Source organism: Procambarus clarkii, chromosome 62, assembly GCF_040958095.1.
Source record: "Procambarus clarkii isolate CNS0578487 chromosome 62, FALCON_Pclarkii_2.0, whole genome shotgun sequence".
Classification (NCBI taxonomy): domain Eukaryota; kingdom Metazoa; phylum Arthropoda; class Malacostraca; order Decapoda; family Cambaridae; genus Procambarus; species Procambarus clarkii.
In genome coordinates this window covers 5,626,150-5,645,611 of record NC_091211.1, presented here as the reverse complement: position 1 = coordinate 5,645,611, position 19,462 = coordinate 5,626,150, and the positions used below count along the sequence as shown (strand labels likewise).

General features: G+C 40.7%; 1 protein-coding gene across 1 annotated transcript in view; it reads right to left on the bottom strand.

Moving 5' to 3' along the window:
• Positions 1–2,446: 2,446 nt before the first annotated feature.
• LOC123766598 (antizyme inhibitor 2) overlaps positions 2,447–19,462 on the bottom strand; it is a 286,143-nt gene continuing 269,127 nt past the window's right edge. The window contains exon 10 of the mRNA XM_069308159.1: positions 2,447–2,601. Coding sequence (XP_069164260.1) covers positions 2,538–2,601 — 64 coding nt within the window. The 3' untranslated portion in view covers positions 2,447–2,537. The remainder of the gene's footprint in view (positions 2,602–19,462) is intronic.

The window sequence follows — 19,462 nt, the reverse complement described above, 5'->3', positions numbered from 1 at the left end:
AAGGTTGTGGTTGAGTGTGGGGTAGCGGTTGATGATGGACTGATATAGGTTGTTTCAATGCACAACTGTATTGCAGGTTGTTGCGCCTAACAGTCAGGCGCAGTTAGTCTCAGTGAGAGAGTGTGTAGCTGGAGCTCCACTAGTCCTGATACTGAAAATGGAAGTTGTAGTGAGTGAACTGGTGCTGGTGAGGGAGCTGTGTGGAGCTCTGAGGGCAGAGGTGGATTACCTGCGGGAGGAGCTAAGACAGACGAATCACAGTCAAGAAGAAGCAAATGAAGAGCGCAGCAGTAGAAAGTCGTCGTCCTGGAATGTCGTAAGGGACAGGGGGTCTTAAGAAGACTTTGACAAAGCCGCCTACAGATGCCATAAAGACTTCCAACCCATTCGCCGTCCTAGAAGACGAATGCTGTGGGGAGACTGTAGTTCCCTCGAAAGACAAGACAGTGAAAGGAGCGCAGGTCCTAAAGGAAGTAACTAAGCAAATTTTAGTTGATGGAGATTCTCAGGTGAGGTATCTGGATAGAGGTTTTTGTGCTAGAGATAGGGGGGGGGGAGACAGGTTAAGGGTTTACTATCTGGGAGCTGGAATTGGTGACATTGTTAACAACATGAATGATGATATTATGGCCGGAAATGGGAACAAACCCACTATTTGTATCAGTGCCGGTGGAACTGATGTTGGACGAGTTAGGAGTGAGGCACTGATACAGAGGTTTAAGACAGTGGAGACCAGTGTTGTAACCCGTGGGTGGTGACCAGTGTTGTGACCCATGGGTGGAGACCAGTGTTGTGACCCGTGGGTGGTGACCAGTGTTGTGACCCGTGGGTGGTGACCAGTGTTGTGACCCATGGGTGGTGACCAGTGTTGTGACCCATGGGTGGAGACCAGTGTTGTGACCCATGGGTGGAGACCAGTGTTGTGACCCGTGGGTGGTGGCCAGTGTTGTGACCCATGGGTGGAGACCAGTGTTGTGACCCGTGGGTGGAGACCAGTGTTGTGACCCGTGGGTGGTGACCAGTGTTGTGACCGCGTGGGTGGTGACCAGTGTTGTGACCCGTGGGTGGTGACCAGTGTTGTGACCCGTGGGTGGTGACCAGTGTTGTGACCCGTGGGTGGTGACCAGTGTTGTGACCCGTGGGTGGAGACCAGTGTTGTGACCCATGGGTGGAGACCAGTGTTGTGACCCGTGGGTGGTGACCAGTGTTGTGACCCATGGGTGGAGACCAGTGTTGTGACCCGTGGGTGGTGGCCAGTGTTGTGACCCATGGGTGGAGACCAGTGTTGTGACCCGTGGGTGGAGACCAGTGTTGTGACCCGTGGGTGGTGACCGCGTGGGTGGTGACCAGTGTTGTGACCCCGTGGGTGGTGACCAGTGTTGTGACCCGTGGGTGGTGACCAGTGTTGTGACCCGTGGGTGGTGACCAGTGTTGTGACCCGTGGGTGGTGACCAGTGTTGTGACCCGTGGGTGGTGACCAGTGTTGTGACCCGTGGGTGGAGACCAGTGTTGTGACCCGTGGGTGGTGACCAGTGTTGTGACCCGTGGGTGGTGGCCAGTGTTGTGACCCGTGGGTGGTGGCCAGTGTTGTGACCCGTGGGTGGAGACCAGTGTTGTGACCCGTGGGTGGTGACCAGTGTTGTGACCCGTGGGTGGTGACCAGTGTTGTGACCCGTGGGTGGTGACCAGTGTTGTGACCCGTGGGTGGTGGCCAGTGTTGTGACCCGTGGGTGGAGACCAGTGTTGTGACCCGTGGGTGGTGACCAGTGTTGTGACCCGTGGGTGGTGACCAGTGTTGTGACCCGTGGGTGGTGACCAGTGTTGTGACCCGTGGGTGGTGGCCAGTGTTGTGACCCGTGGGTGGTGACCAGTGTTGTGACCCGTGGGTGGTGGCCAGTGTTGTGACCCGTGGGTGGTGGCCAGTGTTGTGACCCGTGGGTGGTGGCCAGTGTTGTGACCCGTGGGTGGTGGCCAGTGTTGTGACCCGTGGGTGGTGGCCAGTGTTGTGACCCCGTGGGTGGTGGCCAGTGTTGTGACCCGTGGGTGGTGACCAGTGTTGTGACCCGTGGGTGGTGGCCAGTGTTGTGACCCGTGGGTGGAGGCCAGTGTTGTGACCCGTGGGTGGTGGCCAGTGTTGTGACCCGTGGGTGGTGACCAGTGTTGTGACCCGTGGGTGGTGGCCAGTGTTGTGACCCCGTGGGTGGTGGCCAGTGTTGCAACCCCGTGGGTGGTGGCCAGTGTTGTGACCCGTAGGTGGTGGCCAGTGTTGCAACCCCGTGGGTGGTGGCCAGTGTTGTGACCCGTGGGTGGAGGCCAGTGGTGCGCGTGACGCCTGCGCGGAGGGCAGTGCTCACATTTATAGACACTTCTGCGGCCAAAGTATGAACATTTTGCATTGTTTTCAACATTTATTTGGTCAGAAGAAGGATATTTACTAATTTTTAAATTAATTTGTTTTTTTTAAATTCTTTATTTCTGCTGCACCATCTGTTTGTTATATTTTACAGCTGTGCAGTACAGTGGTTAATGTGCAGTTGTCACTGGTGATCAGGTAATGGAGACTGGTTCTGCCTAGATCTCATTTTACCCTCCATGTAATCCCTGAAAGAAAGAAATCCTCCATTAGTAAAGTAGATGGTTAGTCTAGATGTATATACCTGCATCAGTATTAATTACCACGTGTTCCCACTGACGAGAGCGGGTAGTATATAGATGCATCAGTATTACCACGTGTTCCCACTGATGTGAGCGGGTAGTATATAGATCCATCAGTATTACCACGTGTTCCCACTGATGTGAGCGGGTAGTATATAGATGCATCAGTATTACCACGTGTTCCCACTGACGTGAGCGGGTAGTGTATAGATGCATCAGTATTACCACGTGTTCCCACTGATGTGAGCGGGTAGTATATAGATGCATCAGTATTACCACGTGTTCCCACGGACGTGAGCGGGTAGTATATAGATACATCAGTATTACCACGTGTTCCCACGGACGTGAGCGGGTAGTGTATAGATGCATCAGTATTACCACGTGTTCCCACTGACGTGAGGCGGCAAAAGAACTGCGAGGTAAAATAAAGGTTCAAAATATCCCACAAGTTTCATATGAATAATAATATGACGTTAAATATAACAATTTATTTATAAATAGTACAAATTATAATATTATATATATGGCTCATTGAGTCGCTATAGCATTCAAAGTACTAAATATAGCATCAGTGTCAAAGAACTTTGGTGGCTCAGGCCCTGAGCCCATTATGTGCCTCTGTAACCTTTTCCACTGCTACCCACATTATGTGCATGGGGTGCATAATAAATGATGCAAACGACTCAACTAAACTGTTAAAGAATTAATAATATAACAGTAAATGTCCAGAGTAGCAACCCACAGCTTCTATAGACCAGGTGCTTGGCCCTCTCCTCTTTCTCATCTACATTAATGACCTTCCAAATGCCTCCCAACACCTCAAACCAATTCTATTTGCTGACGACAGTCTTTATTTACTCCAGTCCTGACCCCCTTGCTCTAAATGCCACAGTAAATACTGAGCTAAATAAAGTCCATCTTTGGCTAACTGCCAACAAACTCACCCTTAACATTGACAAAACTTTCTATATTCTGTTTGGCAATAAATCCTCTAATCAAATAAACCTCAAAATAAACAATACCCAAATTTGTAACAAATTAGATGGCAAATTCCTTAGCGTTCTCATTGACCACAAGCTGAATTTCCAGGGACACATTCTAAATAAATAAAAAAAAGTTTCAAAAACTGTTGGCATTCTTTATAAGATCAGATATTATGCACCCCGCCCTGCCCTGGTGACTCTCTATTACTCCCTCATCTATCCATATCTCAACTATGGTATTTGTGCTTGGGGTTCTACTACCCAAAATCATTTACGTCCTCTAATTACTCAACACAAAGCTGCTATTAGGACAATATATCCACCTCTGGCCCCAGACATCACTCGGTACCCTTACTCAAATCTCTGAATATGTTAGATATTAAGTCACTGCACATTCTCTCATGTGTATTATACATATATAAAACGTTGAACTGCAATGCCAATCCTGACCTCAAAAGCTTCATTGAAGGTTGTAACAGAACCCATGATCACCACACCAGAAATAAATACGGTTTGGTATTCCAAGAGTATGACTTAATCAAACTAGAAATGCTCTACAAATCAAGGGACCCAGAATGTGGAATGACCTTCCCAACCCTCGTAGCCTGGTGGATAGCGCGCAGGACTCGTAATTCTGTGGCGAGGGTTCGATTCCCGCACGAGGCAGAAACAAATGGGCAAAAGTTTCTTTCATCCTGAATGCCCCTGTTACCTAGCAGTAAATAGGTACCTGGGAGTTAGTCAGCTGTCACGGGCTGGCTTCCTGGGGGTGGAGGCCTGGTCGAGGACCGGGCCGCGGGGACACTAAAGCCCCGAAATCATTTCAAGATAACCTCAAGATAACCATGTTAAAGACTGTACCTCTCTCAACCAGTTTAAGATAAAAACGAAGCACTACCTAATAAATTCCCTGTAACCTACCGTTGGAGCCGGTCGGCCGAGCGGACAGCACACTGGACTTGTGAACCTGTGGTCCCGGGTTCGATCCCAGGCGCCGGCGAGAACCAATGGGCAGAGTTTCTTTCACTCTATGCCCCTGTTACCTAGCAGTAAACTAGGTACCTGGGTGTTAGTCAGCTGTCACGGGCTGCTTCCTGGGGGTGGAGGCCTGGTTAAGGACCGGGCCGCGGGGACACTAAAGCCCCGAAATCATCTCAAGATAACCGAGATACCGTACCCCTCTATTGTCAACCCATGTCTGTTTTTATAACAACGCTGTTTGTCGACCTAATTGTATTTGTGCTGCTTTTTCAGCCATGTTTCCCCCTTTTTTTTATCTTTATTTTTATTTGTTCTCAACACATTTTATTCTTTATACTCAATTAGTATTAAGTTCTAGTCTTAGTGTTTTCCTGCCCGAAACGCTTTGCGTAATGGTGGCTTTAGGCATTGTATGTACTATAGCTATATCTATAAATCCATCAATCTTTGTAAAATCTCTTGTATGTATGTACCTTACCTGAATAAACATTTATTTATTTATTTATTTATTTATTTATTTATTTATTTATTTATTTATTTATTTATTTATTTATTTATTTATTTATTTATTTATTTATTTATTATTTATTCTCACAAACCCAATGTACCTTCTTGTATATAAATAAATAAATAAATATATGATATCTGATGACCTAAATTTTAGGGAGCATAACCAAGCAAATATTGCGGCAGCCAGGAAAATGATAGGATGGATTACGAGAACTTTCAAATCCAGGGATCCTATCACGATGGTTGTACTCTTAAAGTCACTTGTGCTGTCCCGTCTTGAGTACTGCTCAGTACTCACTTCCTCCTTCAGAGCAGGAGAGGTTGCTGAAATAGAGGGAGTACAGCGAACATATACGGGATACATAAACGAGATAAAGCATCTACTGATTTTTTGTTTTTTCTTTTATCTAACTTCTGTGTCCTTCCTGGCTATCTATTGGATCTTTATTTTACTTCTAATTTGTTACTATTTTATGTGTATTTGCTTTTATTCTTGTGTTTTGCTATATTTACTTTTATTTTACAGCATATTTAGTATTTAACTGTTTCTGTAATTGCTTGTCTTATTGTATCGTGACCCCTCTGCATTTCCATGCACACTGATATTGATCCTGATCAAAATCTTCTGTCTCATATCTACACCAACCAGCACATTGATCATCATTATTGCAAGTATTTCACAGCACATCAGACAAATAACAAACTCCAACATAGCACCTGTTTATCAGTTTAAAACCAAAATGTTAGATCACTTGGTAAACATTTTGACGATATAAATGCATTACTAACAGCACTATATACTAACTTATCGTTCTTTATTTTAACAGAAACTTGGCTAAATAAAGACTATACCCAACTCTACTACTTAGCTGGTTATAAAGCCATTCACAACTGTAGGCCTAATAAAAAAGGTGGCGGCACAGCTATATATTACCGAGATACATTTATCTGCAACAGTGTCATTAGTGACAGAGATGACTACTGTGAATATACTTTTTCTCAGTTTACAATTAAATCCCTTAAATCCTCCTTGACTATTGGAGCCATCTATAGATTTCCCAATACTAACATAGCTTCTTTCTCAGACAACCTAAGGAATCTTATTATAAACAACAATCTCAACAAAAACCACATCATTCTGGGAGGAGACTTTAATATTGACCTGGGTCAACAAAATTGCTCTCAAGTTGACTATTTCCTTAACAGCATGAACTCCTGTATGCTAATCCCCACAATCACCAAACCTACCCGAGTCAATCAAACATCAGCCACTACCTTGGACCACATATGGACTAACATAACAGCTCCCCTTGTATCTGGTATAATCTACGACAGAACAACTGACCACTATCCTACCTTTCTCATAGCGAACATGGACACAACACCACCAAAAAGCATGAAACTTACATTCAGGTTACACAGTGAATCAGCTTTAGGCAATCATACAAATGCACTTGCGTCAACTAGAGGATGCACAAATGCATCCTCTAATCAAATAAATCTCAAAATAAACAATACCCAAATTTGTAACAAATTAGATGGCAAATTCCTTGGCATTCGCATTGACCACAAGCTGAATTTCCAGGGACACATTCTAAACATATCAAAAAAAGTTTCAAAAACTGTGGGCATTCTTTCTAAGATCAGATATTATGTACTACGCCCTGCCCTGGTGACTCTCTATTACTCCCTTATCTATCCATATCTCAACTATGGTATTTGTGCTTGGGGCTCTACTACCCAAAATCACTTACGTCCTCTAATTACTCAACACAAAGCTGCTATTAGGACAATATCCAATTCTGGCCCCAGACATCACTCGGTACCCCTACTCAAATCCCTGAATATGTTAGACATTAAGTCACTGCACATTCTCTCATGTGTATTATACATATATAAAACGCTAAACTGTAATGCCAATCCTGATCTCAAAAGCTTCATAGAAGGTTGTAACAGAACCCATGAGCACCACACCAGAAATAAATACAGTTTTGATATTCCTAGAGTACGACTTAATCAAACCAGAAATGCTCTACAAATCAAGGGGCCCAGAATGTGGAATGACCTTCCCAACCATGTTAAAGACAGTACCTCTCTCAACCAGTTTAAGTTAAAAACGAAGCTATACCCAATAAATTCCCTGTAACCTACCTTACCCCTCTATTGTCAACCCATGTATGTTTTTTTTTTTTTTTTTTTCAAATCAACGCTGTTTTAATGTAATTTTCTGTAATATTTTGTAATTGTATTTGTGCTGTTTTTTCAACAATGTTCCCCCCTCTTTTACCCCTATTTTTATTTGTACTCAACGCATTTTTTTCTTTTTACCCATTAGTTTTAAGCTTTAGTCAGTAGTGTTTTTTCCTGCCCGAAACGCTTTGCGTAATAGTGGCTTTAGGCATTGTATGTACTAGCTCTATCTATAAAGCCAACAAACTTTGTAAAATCTCTTTATGTATGTACCTTTGCCTAAATAAAAAATTATTATTATTATTATTATTACTTCACAATATTAACTGGGATTCTGAATTCAATAATACTCAAGATATAAATTCATTAGCTCTTCCTCTCCAAAACTCTAAGCCTGTACAACCTTTCTTGTCCCCTTCTTACCAAGCAAGTAACTGACAAAAGATTAAACAATCCATGGCTCACAAGTGGCATTCTCAACTCAATCAACAAGAAACATGAATATGAAAAGAAACTTAAGATTGGCCTAGTTACAAAGGAAGTAGTTAAAAGGTACTCATCAATGCCTACCAGTATCATAAGAAAGGCAAAACTTTCATATTATGTGATTAGATTCAGTGAAGCAAAAGGCAACATGAAAAGCACATGGAAAACCATCTCTAGTATCCTAGGAACTAAACAACACTCACGTAACCAAATAAAACTCTATAAGGATGGGTATACACCGTCAACTGATTTAGAAATGGCAAATGAATTTAATAGCTTCTTTTCATCGGTTGGTGCTAATCTTGCCAGAAAAATCCCACAGACTCAGACACATATATCTCAGGCAGCTATCCAAACTCTCTTCTCCTTTCACCAGTCAGCCCGGCAGATGTTGTGTCCATCATACACTCACTAAAAACCAAAGCAGGGAACACCAGTGAAATTCCATCCATTGTATACAAGAGCGCCTCCCATGCCCTTGCGCCACCCATAGCTCTACTGTTCAACAAATCCATAGAGTGTCATACCTTCCCTGATATCCTTAAAAAAGTGTTATAAATAGTGGGTTGTACTATGGGGGATCTAGCGTTATTATGGAGTAGGGTCAGTAGTTAGCATTAAGAGGTATCAAGTATGAGAGATCTAAAAGGCCCGGCCCCCAATAAACATACAAGAGTAAACTTATAGTGGCTTATTACTGCAATTATCAGCCTAGAGGTTGATAATAGATCTCCTACACAGGAAGAATGGATACTCCTTTAAACTAACTTACTTATTTATTAACCCCATAACAACCCTCCATATACATTCACACCAATAACAATTACTTCACCACACTATCTTACGTTAAAAGCCTTGGTCCACATAAGCAGGATACAAGGTTTACACTGAGAACAAGCTAGGGTAAAGTACTACTAGTGAAGAACCTGAAGCTTGAAGCAGCTTAGGGTAGTGAGACCACGTGGTACCCTAACACAACACAACACAACACTAAGGGGTACCCAAAACACTGGCAAATACTACCCCCGGTCTACACCAATCTTACAATCCCAGAGTAGGCACAAATATACACACAATTACTTAACTTAGTAAACTAGACACAGAAATAGGTAAGGAAGAGTAGTAGGAAGAAGGAGAGGAGGTTCTTTCCACCACGGCGCCAGCACAGAGAAGGCCGCATCCAGCGTCCCGTCCAGGGCTCCCGAGTTGTTGGGGTGCCGGAAGAGCCTAATTGATCGTGCAGCTATACACATTAAAAATCTTCACCGATGTACAATATTGTTTACTTTACTCGTTCTAAGGATAGTTTATTTATTTATTTATTTATGCATATACAAGAATGTACATAAGGAATGTGAGGATACAATTATGGTAATTACAGTCTTGTAAAGCCACTAGCACGCGCAGCGTTTCGGGCAGGTCCTTAATCTAAGAAAATTTTAAGGAGGTAAATACTTGCAAAATTTATAGACAAAAAAATGATAACAGATTACATGGAATGAAAAAAAAAAAAAAGATGAGAGAAAATTATAGGTACAGTATATTAAAGCACATAGGTAGCTATGATTGATTGCAATGACAGCTTAAAATGGTAGTTGACAACAAATTGGTAGGCACAAAACAGCAGAAACAATATAAGATTGATTGCAATGACAGCTTGAATGGTAGTTGACAAAAATTGGTAGTCACAATACAGCATATGGCTAGCACATAAAAGAAGACAGCAATGAACACAATGATAAGGTTGTTTGATATTACATAAAAATTAGGAGATTGGGTACCACTAGGTACAGAGCAAATTTAAAGCTCAGTGTAGGAAACTAAATAGATGAAGTTAGGTACTTTTTGGTTTTGATTTTAAATAAGGCAAAAGTTTTACAGTTTTTCAATTCACTAGGGAGTGAGTTCCATAGACTAGGTCCCTTAATTTGCATAGAGTGTTTACACAGATTAAGTTTGACCCTGGGGATATCAAAGAGATATTTATTTCTGGTGTGGTGATAATGGGTCCTATTACATCTGTCCAGGGAGAGTTTCAGAGCATGGTTTGCATTTAAGAACAGGGTTTTGTAAATGTAGTTGACACAAGAGAATGTGTGGAGGGAGTTAATATTTAGCAAGTTTAGAGATTTAAACAAGGGAGCTGAGTGTTGTCTGAAAGCAGAGTTAGTTATTATTCTGATAGCAGATTTTTGCTGTGTGATGATGGGCTTAAGGTGGTTTGCAGTGGTAGACCCCCATGCACAGATACCATAATTAAGATAGGGGTAGATTAGTGCATAATATAGTGAGAGGAGAGCAGAGTTAGGAACATAATATCTGATTTTGGAGAGTATACCAACTGTCTTAGAGACTTTCTTAGTTATGTGTTGAATGTGGGTGCTGAAATTGAGTCTCTTGTCTAGGAATAGGCCAAGAAACTTGCCATCATTTTTATTACTGATGTTAATGTTGTCTATCTGTAGCTGAATTGCATTTGATGATTTGCTTCCAAATAAGATGTAGTAAGTCTTTTCGATGTTTAATGTTAGTTTGTTCGTTGACATCCATAAGTGGACTTTTTTTAATTCATTATTCACAACATTATTTAGTGTATGTGGGTTGAGGTTTGAGTAGATAAGGGTAGTATCGTCAGCAAACAATATAGGTTTGAGAATATTAGAGACATTAGGCAGATCGTTTATATATATAAGAAATAGAAGAGGTCCTAAGATGCTGCCCTGTGGCACTCCAACGGTAATTGGTAGAGTGGAAGAAGTTGTATCATTGATGGTTACATATTGGTGTCTGTCACTAAGATAGGATCGGATGTAGTCAAGGGCAAGGCCTCGGATTCCATAATGCTGGAGTTTAAATAAGAGGTAGTTGTGATTAACAGTATCAAAGGCTTTTCTTAGGTCAATGAAGAGTCCAATCGGAAACTCATTTTTGTCAAGGGCTGAGTAGATAATGTCAAGGAGACTAATGATTGCATCATTGGTGCTCTTTTGGGACCGGAAGCCAAACTGGCAGGGGCTGAGTATGTCGAATTTTACGAGGTAGGAATAGAGCTGTTTGTAAATAATTTTTTCAAATATTTTTGATAGAATGGGTAGATTTGATATTGGTCTATAATTGTTTATGTCCGCCGGATTGCCTCCTTTATGGACTGGCGTTACTCTTGCTTTTTTGAGGATATCAGGGAAGGTGTGATACTCTATAGATTTGTTGAACAGTAGTGCTATGGGTGGGGCAAGGGCATGGGAGGCTCTCTTGTACACAATGGACGGAATTTCACTGGTGTTCCCTGCCTTGGTTTTTAGAGAGTGTATGATGGACACAACATCTGCCGGGCTGATTGGTGAAAGGAGAAGAGAGTTTGGATAGCTGCCTGAGAGATATGTGTTAATATGTGTCTGAGTCTGTGGGATTTTACTGGCAAGATTAGCACCAACCGATGAAAAGAAACTATTAAATTCATTTGCCATTTCTAAATCAGTTGACGGTATATCCCCATCCTTGTAGAGTTTTATTTGGTTATGTGAGTGTTGTTTAGTTCCTAGGATACTAGAGATAGTTTTCCAAGTGTTTTTCATGTTACCTTTTGCTTCATTGAATCTATTCACATAATATGCAAGTTTTGCCTTTCTTATGATACTGGTAAGCATTGATGAGTACCTTTTAGCTACTTCCCTTGAAACTAGGCCAATCCTAACTTTCTTTTCATATTCATGTTTCTTGTTGATTGAGTTGAGAATGCCATTTGTGAGCCATGGATTGTTTAATCTTTTGTCAGTTATTTGCTTTGTAAGAAGGGGACAATGAAGGTTGTAGAGGCTTAGAGTTTTGGAGAGGAAGAGGTTAGCTAATGAATTTATATCATGGGTATTATTGAATTCAGAATCCCAGTTAATATTGTGAAGTGCCTCTGTAAGATTGTCTAAAGCTGATTCACTGTGTAGCCTAAATGAAAATTTCTTGCTTTTTGGTGGTGTTATGTCCATGTTCGCTATGAGAAAGGTAGGATAGTGGTCAGTTGTTCTGTCGTAGATTATACCAGATACAAGGGGAGCTCACGAGTTTGAATGCTCTGTGAGAAACAAGATTAGTTTCACGTCTGGCAAGGAAGATAGGAATGAACCTCGACAAGCGAACCAAATAAAAAAGTAATTTATTTAGCTCAATTTGACCTCTGGTTTCCACTGAGGAACCCAGGGTCGTAACAAAAAGCAAGAGTAACGCCAGTCCATAAAGGAGGCAATCCGGCGGACATAAACAATTATAGACCAATATCAAATCTACCCATTCTATCAAAAGTACTTGTAAAAATTATCTACAAACAGCTCTATTCCTACCTCGTAAAATTCGACATACTCAGCCCCTGCCAGTTTGGCTTCCGGTCCCAAAAGAGCACCAATGATGCAATCATTAGTCTCCTTGACGTAATCTATTCCTAGACAAGAGACTCAACTTCAGCACCTACATTCAACACATAACTAAGAAAGTCTCTAAGACAGTTGGTATACTCTCCAAAATCAGATATTATGTTCCTAACTCTGCTCTCCTCTCACTATATTATGCACTAATTTACCCCTATCTTAATTATGACATCTGTGCATGGGGGTCTACCACTGCAAACCACCTTAAGCCCATCATCACATAGCAAAAATCTGCTATCAGAATGATAACTAACTCAGCTTTCAGACAACACTCAGCTCCCTTGTTTAAATCCCTAAACTTGCTAAATATTAACTCCCTCCACACATTCTCTTGTGTCAACTACATTTACAAAACCCTGTTCTTAAATGCAAACCATGCTCTGAAACTCTCCCTGGACAGATGTAATAGGACCCATTATCACCACACCAGAAATAAATATCTCTTTGATATCCCCAGGGTCAAACTTAATCTGTGTAAACACTCTATGCAAATTAAGGGACCTAGTTTATGGAACTCACTCCCTAGTGAATTGAAAAACTGTAAAACTTTTGCCTTATTTAAAAGCAAAACCAAAAAGTACCTAACTTCATCTTCTTAGTTTCCTACACTGAGCTTTAAATTTGCTCTGTACCTAGTGTTACCCAATCTCCTAATTTTTATGTAATTTCAAACAACCTTTTCATTGTGTTCATTGCTGTCTTCTTTTATGTGCTAGCCATATGCTGTATTGTGACTACCAATTTTTGTCAACTACCATTCAAGCTGTCATTGCAACCAATCTTATATTGTTTCTGCTGTATTATGCCTACCAATTTTTTTGTCAACTACCATTCAAGCTGTCATTGCAATCAATCTTAGCTACCTATGTGCTTTAATATACTGTACCTACAATTTTCTCTCATCTTTTTTTCATTTCATGTAATCTGTTATCATTTTTTGTCTATAATTTTGCAAGTATTTACCTCCTTAAAATTTTCTTAGATTAAGGACCTGCCCGAAACGCTGCGCGTGCTAGTGGCTTTACAAGACTGTAATTACCATATTTGTATCCTCACATTCCTTATGTACATTCTTGTATATGCATAAATAAATAAATAAATAAATAAATAAATAAATAAAAATCTACTCAGCCCTTGACAAAAATGAGTTTCCGATTGGACTCTTCATTAACCTAAGAAAAGCCTTTGATACTGTTAATCACAACTACCTCTTACTTAAACTCCAGCATTATGGAATCCGAGGCCTTGCCCTGGACTATATCCGATCCTATCTTAGTGACAGACACCAATATGTAACCATCAATGATACAACCTCTTCCACTCTACCAATAACCGTTGGTGTGCCACAGAGCAGCATCTTGGGACCTCTTCTATTTCTTATATATATCAATGATCTGCCTAATGTCTCTAATATTCTTAAACCAATATTGTTTGCTGATGATACTACCCTCATCTATTCAGACCCCAACCCACATACACTAAATAATGTCAATAATGAATTTAAAAAAGTCCACTTATGGATGTCAACCAACAAACTAACACTAAACATAGAAAAGACTTACTACATCTTATTTGGAAGCAAATCATCAAATGCAATTCAGCTACAGATAGACAACATTAACATCAGTAATAAAAATGATGGAAAGTTTCTTGGCCTATTCCTAGACAAGAGACTCAACTTCAGTACCCACATTCAACACATAACTAAAAAAGTCTCTAAGACAGTTGGTATACTCTCCAAAATAAGATTTTATGTTCCTAACTCTGCTCTCATCTCTCTATATTATGCACTAATCTATCCCTATCTTAACTATGGTATCTGTGCATGGGGGTCTACCACTGCAAATTACCATCATCACCCAGCAATCACCCAATCTGCTATCAGAATAATAACAAACTCCGCTTTCCGACAACACGCATCTTCCTTGTTTAAATCCCTTAACAAGCTAAATATTAACTCCCTCCACACATTCTCTTGTGTCAACTACATTTACAAAACCCTGTTCTAAAATGGAAACCATGCTCTGAAACTCTCCCTGGACAGATGTAATAGGACCCATTATCACCACACCAGAAATTAATTTCTCTTTGATATTTCCAGAGTCAAACTTAATTTGTGTAAACACTCTATGCAAATTAAGGAACCCAGTCTATGGAACTCACTCCCTAGTGAATTGAAAAGCTGTCAAACTTTTGCCTCATTCAAAAACAAAACCAAAAAGTACCTAATTTCATCTTCGTAGTTTCCTACACTGAGCTTTAAATTTGCTCTGGATCTAGTGTTACCCAATCTCCCAATCTTTATGTACTTAATCCAAACAACTTTATCATTGTGTTCATTGCTGTCTTCTTTTATGTGCTAGCCATATGCTGTATTGTGCCTACTAATTTTTGTTAAACTACCATTCAAGCTGTCATTGTAATCAATCTGAGCTACCTATGTGCTTTAATATACCTTCAATTTTCTTTCATCTTTTATATTTTTCTTGCTATGTAACTGTTATTTTTTTTTTTATAAATTTTGCAAGTATTTACCTACTTAAAATTTTCTTACATTAAGGACCTGCCCGAAATGCTGCGCGTACTAGTGGCTTTTCAAGAATGTAATTACTATGCTATGTATCCTCACAATCCCAATGTACCTTCTTGTATATAAATTAATAAATAAATAAATAAATAAATAAATCTAAATTATTGGGATCGTCTCAAAGCTCTCCGAATGTACTCGCTAGAAAGACGATGGGAGAGATATCAAATAATATACACGTGGGAAATACTGGAGGGCCAGGTCCCAAATCTGCACAGTAAAATAACAACATACTGGAGTGAATGACATAGAAGAAAAAGCAGAATAGAACCAGTGAAGAGCAGAGGTGCCATAGGCACAATTAGAGAGAACATCAGAGGTCCACGGTTGTTCAACATTCTCCCAGCGAGCATAAGAAATATTCCCGGAACAACAGTGGACATCTTCAAGAGGAAACTAGATGTTTCCTCCAAGGTGTGCCGGACCAACCGGGCTGCAGTGGGTGTGTAGGGTCTGCAGGCCGCTGCAAGCAACAGCCTAGTGGACTAAACTCTCAAAGTCAAGCCTGGCCTCCGGCCGGGCTGGGAGAGTAGAACTCCCAGAACCCCCATCAACCAGGTATCAACCAACAAGGTAACTCTTCAATATACCAAACTACTCGGCAATTCACAACTGTCGACCAATTCAGAGAGGTGGTGGTACTGCTCTTTACTACCACCAAGAACTGACATGCTTAAAAGTAATTAGAACTGGAGACTCCTGTGGGAAGTATATCTTTGCCCAGTACAGAGTCAAGGGTGCCGAAGCTGTCTTGACTGTGTGAGTAGTCTACAGAATTCGTAACACTGATGTACCTGAGTTCATCTTTAACCTTAGAAATTTAATACTAGCTAACAGACTTAACAAAAACCAACTAATAACTTCAGGGAATTTTAATATTGACCTCTGTGAGGCTGATAACCCTCATGCTGCTAGTTTCATCAACAGTATGAATTCCTGCTCCCTCATACCCTTAATCACTAAACCTACTAGAATCACTGATACGACTACCTCTAATCTTGACCACATCTGGATTAACATAACCTCTCCGCTTACTTCAGGGATAATCACTGATAGGACCACAGACCATTACCCTACATTTCTCCTAACCAACATTAATAAGCCACCACTTGATGCAATGAAGATAAGCTTTAGGCTGCACAATGAAACTTCTATAAGCAACTTTATTGCTGCTGTTGCTAATATCAACTGGAAAACTGAATTAGGTAACATAGTAAACATCAACCTAACAGTGCAAACATCTCTTCAGAAAGCTCTGAGCCTCTATAACACCCACTGTCCAATGCTAACGGAACAAGTCACAACTAAAAGGGTTAAACAATCTTTAGTTTACAAAAGGTATACTTAGATCTATTAATAAAAACATGACCATGAGAGGAAGCATAGGTTAGGAGTCGTCTCCAAAGAAGTTTCAAAGATTTATTCATCATTGCTGTCTAAAATAATCAGGAGAGCCAAAATTAAATACTATGAAAATAAATTTGACCAAATTAAGGGCAACATTAAGAAAACATGGAGCACTATTTCCAAAATATTACAATAAAAAAAAATGATGAATAAAAAACCAATACTCCTATCCAATGACAATGGTGTGTTTTCAGCCTCTGGCACTGCTTTTAAATTCAATAGTTTCTTCTCATCCATTGGCGCATCCCTTGCCAATGATATTCTATCCTCCCTAACAAATGTTAAGGACTACCTTGCAGGAAAAAATCCAGTCTCCGTACCTAACTCAAGCTAATTCCACTGATGTTAATGAGATAATCTTTCTCTTAAAACAAAGTCAAGTGCCCCTTGCTGAGATACCAACTCTAATTTACAAAAAATCTCCAGAGTTCTACCTCCTGCTATTGTATTGCTCTACAACAAATCACTTGAACTCCAAACCTTTCTGGATATTCTAAAGAAAAAGTGAGAGTAACCCCAGTCCACAAATGTGGTGATCTCACTGATGTCAACAACATCAGACCTATATAAATTCTGCCAACCTTGTCAAAAATATTTTAAAAGCTAATCGACAAGCAGCTTTACTCTTATCTAGCCAAACACAATATACTTAGCTCATGCCCATATTGCTTCAGACCTAAAGAAAAATAACACACTAACGATGCACTGGTTAGTATGATTAACTTGATACATGAAGCTCTTGACAAAAATGAGTTCCCTGTTTGGTTATTTGTGGACCTGCGTAAGGCTTTTGACACTGTCAACCACCAAAACCTTCTTCTTAAATTACATCATTATGGAGTCAGTGGTCACTCCTTCCAATACCTTCAGTCTTACCTTAGTGAGAAACTCCAGTGTGTTTCTATGAATAATTCCATTTCTCCTATCCTACCCATCAACATTCATGTTCCACAGGGCAGCATACTTGGCCTTTTCCTCTTTCTCATCTACATTAATGACCTTCCAAATGCCTCTCAACACCTCAACCCAATTTTATTTGCTGATGATACAATCTGCATTTTCTCCAGTCCTAACCCTCTTACTCTGAATGATACAGTGAATACTGAACTAAATAAAGTCCATCTTTGGTTAACTGCTAACAAACTCACCCCTTAACATCGACAAAACCTTCTATATTTTGTTTGGTAATAAATCCTCAATCAATCTATAAATTAATCTAAGAATAAACAACATCCAAATTAGTAACAAAGTAGATGGTAAATTCCTTGGTGTTCTCAGCGATAACAAGCTGAATTTCCAGGGACAAGTTCAAAATATAGCAAAAAGAGTTTCTAAAATTGATGGCATTCTTTCTGAGAACAGATATTATGTAACTCACCCTGCCCTAGTGACGCTTTATTACTCTCCCATCTATCCTTATCTCAATTATGGTATTTGTGCTTGGGGTTCTACTACCCAAAATCACCTACGGTCTCTAATTACTGAACACAAAGCTGCTATTAGAACAATAACTCTGGCCCCGGACGGCACTCGGTACCCTTAATTAAATATTTGAAAATATTAGATATTAAGTCACTGCACATCCTCTCAAGTGTAATCTATATACTCTTAACTCTGAACTGTAATACCAATCCTGACCTTAAACGCTTCCTAGAAGGTTGTAACAGAACCCATGAACACCACACCAGGAAAAAATACCTATTTCATATTCCAAGAGTGCGACTTAACCAAACTAGAAATGCTCTACAAATCAAGCGACCCAGAATGTGGAATGACCTTCCCAATCGTCTCAAAGGCTGTACCTCTCTCAACCAGTTTAAGAGAAAAACTAAGTACTACTTAATAATCTCCATGTAACCTACCTTACCCCTAAATGTCAATCCATGTCTTGCTATTTTCAAACAATACTGTTTGTTGATCAACTTGTATAACTGCTGATTTCTACAATGCTCCCCCCTCCCCATCCAACCACCTGGAGTGGACGGTAGAGCGACAGTCTCGCTTCACTGAGGTCTGCGTTCAATCCCCGACCGTCCAAGTGGTTGTACACCATATCTTCCCCCTGTCCTATCCCAAACCCTTATCCTGACCCCCTTCCAAGTGCTATATAGTCGTATTGGCTTGGCACTTTCCCTGCATAATTCCCTCCCCCCATTTTTTTCTTCCCCTTTTTCAACTCAGTTTATGCTTTGATCTCAATTAGTATTAAGTTTTTTTTTACCCCCCACACCTTGCCCGAAATGCTATGCATATTAGTGGCTTTAGGCACTGTATGTACTAACTCTATCTATAAATCCAACATTATTTTTGTAACTCATTTTCTATGTATGTACCTTTACCTGAATAAACATTTGATTTGATTTGATTTGATTTTGACGTGTCAATTGTCAGAAACTTCTCGTCAATTGTCAGAAACATTTCACTCAAACACGTTTATTTTCTTCTTACTCACTTCCACTCAGATTTGTCCCTTACCAAACCCTGAGTGTTGTCCATGCTTACTCACCATGCCCACCCGCCTTCTTCACTTTACTGTTCCCTTATACTCAAATTGACTTAACCCCTGCACTGCGCAACATACTATGAGGCTCTCAGCGGGTGGTGCACAACGCGCCTTAAGGATTTCATAGGTATAGCGTACGATTCAAAACTGGTTCATGGTGACTTGGGTACGAAATGGATGCCTGAGGTCTCTAGTGATCTTTCGCCATTTTGAAAAAAATTCCCAGCATGCCCCAGGGACGTGAGGACCCTCGGTTTCAAGGAAACAACCATGTCTGATGCCTCGTCTACGAGCTCCTGATCCATGGTCAGCCGTGGTCCAGTAAAACGACTCTCAGAGGATGAAATATGTGACACATTGTATGATGATGGAGAGATGGATGATGATTTAGACTACAGTCCAGAAAAAGACCTAACACAGAGGTTAACATGAGTGAGGGCAATAATGAGGTGGAGGAGGTCGCGAGTGTGAACAATACACGCGCCTCACCCAGCCTGCCTATCTGTCTTGGGTCAACATCGCTAGAGTCACCATCACCATGTGTGTCCGCCGATGCGAGTTTATTTAGTGATAGTACATGTGATGAATCATTCTCAGGCTTCAGTGACATAGGCTCCGATACAAGAAGTGTTGACGAACCGAGTGCGAGCAGCGATGGTGTTACTAGGCGGGGTTTTGCTGCACCAGCAACACCCGGAGGCAAGCGGCAGCATGTCATGCGGCCTGAGGACAAGGACGACAG